Source organism: Cebus imitator, unplaced genomic scaffold, assembly GCF_001604975.1.
Source record: "Cebus imitator isolate Cc_AM_T3 unplaced genomic scaffold, Cebus_imitator-1.0 Scaffold750, whole genome shotgun sequence".
Lineage (NCBI taxonomy): Eukaryota > Metazoa > Chordata > Mammalia > Primates > Cebidae > Cebus > Cebus imitator.
This window is the reverse complement of record NW_016108065.1, coordinates 309606-311733: the sequence shown is the minus strand read 5'-3', so window position 1 is coordinate 311733 and position 2128 is coordinate 309606. Positions and strand designations below refer to the sequence as shown.

Sequence of the window (2128 nt, the reverse complement as noted above, 5' to 3'; positions counted from 1 at the left end):
CCCTGGAGGCTTCATCTGCGTGATAAAACCTTGTTCTCCACAACCCTTTATCTGAACCCAAATATTCTTTTCTATTGATTCCAGAGTAAGAGTTAGATAATAACTCTTTTAACCAATTGCCAATCAGGAAATCTTTGAATCTACCTATCACCTGGAAGCTTCTCCACTTTCCCTGCTTTGAGTTGTCCCACCTTTCTGGACTAAACCAACGTACATCTTACATGTATTAATTAATGTCTTATGTCTCCCTAAAATGTATAAAACCAAGCTGTGGCTTGACCACCTTGGGCACATGTTCTCAGGAAACCCTGGGGCTGTGTCACAGGTCATTAGTCACTCATACTTGGCTCAGAATAAATATCTTCAAATATTTTACAGAATCTGACTATTTTCATCAACAATAATTGGCATCCAACTTTGGGCCTCAGAGTCCGCAAAAGAGTTGCCCAAAATCTGAAGCTAAGGTACTAGCAGGGGCCCACTGAAATATTGACTTAATGGAATTGCAAAAAGGTTTTAGTTTTAAAATTCCATAATCTCTTTCTTTTTAAAATTTCCAAGTTGATATCTGAAAAGTTCAACTTCTCCTGTACCTGTGCTGCTTCAATTCTTTCTTTCTTTAGAAGGCCTGGGATGGTAACTCTCCTTTAACTTTTGTCAGCTTCTGTGTTTGTGCTCCTGTAACTTTCTTTATTAATAGTCTAAAGAAAGGGGAGGATTTTTGAAAACAGGCAAATCTCATAGGATCTGCCACTGTCTGTGTGTCTGCTATGTCTACATGTTTATATTTGTCATGTGGAAGTGACATTTTGCTACCAAACAATGTAAAAGAGCTCTAGTCAATTGGCTTAAAGAGGCTGGGCATGGTGGCTGAGGCCTGTAATCCCAGCTCTTTGGGAGGCCGAGGCAGATGGATCACTTGAGGTCAGGAGTTCAAGACCAGCCTGGCCAACATGGTGAAATCCCATCTCTACTTAAACTACAAAAATCGGCTGCACTTGGTCAAGGCCGTTCTGTTAGTGTTTCCAGACGCCCAGGGAACGCGGCTGCGGGGGCGGATCTTCGGTTTGCACAGCTAGAGGCCGCACAGCAGCAAAGGATGAGCGGAACCTTGGAAAAGATGCTGTGCCTGAGGAATAATACCATTTTAAAGCAAGCTTTTTCTCTCTTAAGGTTTAGAACTTCAGGAGAGAAGCCCATCTATTCTGTAGGTGGCATTCTGCTAAGTACTAGTCGGCCCTACAAGACAAAACCCACCCATGGCATTGGAAAGTACAAGCACCTAATTAAAGCAGAAGAGCCCAAGAAGAAGAGGGGAAAACTGGAAGTGAGACCCATTAATTTGGGGACAGATTATGAATATGGGGTTTTAAACATTCATCTGACTGCATATGACATGACCCAGGCAGAAGGTTATGCCCAGCATGTTCACAACCTCTGCAACTCTCTCTCCATTAAAGTCGAAGAAAGTTAACCAAAACCTTAGAAGTGTTGCAGTTGCAGCACCAAGGCAGCAAAATGTTCCTGGACTCAGTGCTTACCATCCATGAGCGAGTGGTTCAGATCAGCGGTTTGAGTGCTACATTTGCAGAGATTTTCTTGGAAATAATCCAAAGCAATCTTCCTGAAGGAGTCAGATTGTTAGTGAAGGAGCACACTGAAGAAGACTTCAAGGGAAGATTCAAAGCTCGACCAGAGCTGGAAGAACTATTGGCTAAGTTGAACTAGCTACTGTAGACCCTTTCATGCCAGCACTGGTCATATTGAGTGCCAACGAGAAGAGCTTACTGGGTGGTCAGAGTTCATCAGGAGACCTGACCTTTAGATTTCATAAGTACACATTCCCATAGCCAGTAATGCCCGCACTCCTCCATGGCATGGCTGTACTTGCCATTTGTTACCACTTACCTATGAGCTAACCCTTGTTATCCTCCATCTAATAAAAATCTGCTACTGATGTGTGAAAAAAAAAAAAATCAGCCTGGTGTGGTGGCACATGTCTGCAGTCCCAGCTACTCAGGAGGCTGGGGCAAGAGAATCACTTGAACCTGAGAGGCGGAGGTTGCAGTGAGCCAAGATCATGCCACTGTACTCCAGCCTGAGCAACAGAGTGAGACTCCACCTAAAA

General features: G+C 43.6%; 1 protein-coding gene across 1 annotated transcript; it reads left to right on the top strand.

Annotated features, from left to right (window-relative positions):
• Positions 1-999: 999 nt before the first annotated feature.
• LOC108296900 (39S ribosomal protein L48, mitochondrial-like) lies at positions 1000-1962 on the top strand. The gene is given in 2 exon segments (XM_037735207.1): positions 1000-1469; positions 1472-1962. Coding segments are annotated over 2 exon segments (627 nt in total). The 5' UTR covers positions 1000-1099; the 3' UTR covers positions 1729-1962.
• The last annotated feature ends 166 nt before the right edge of the window (positions 1963-2128 follow it).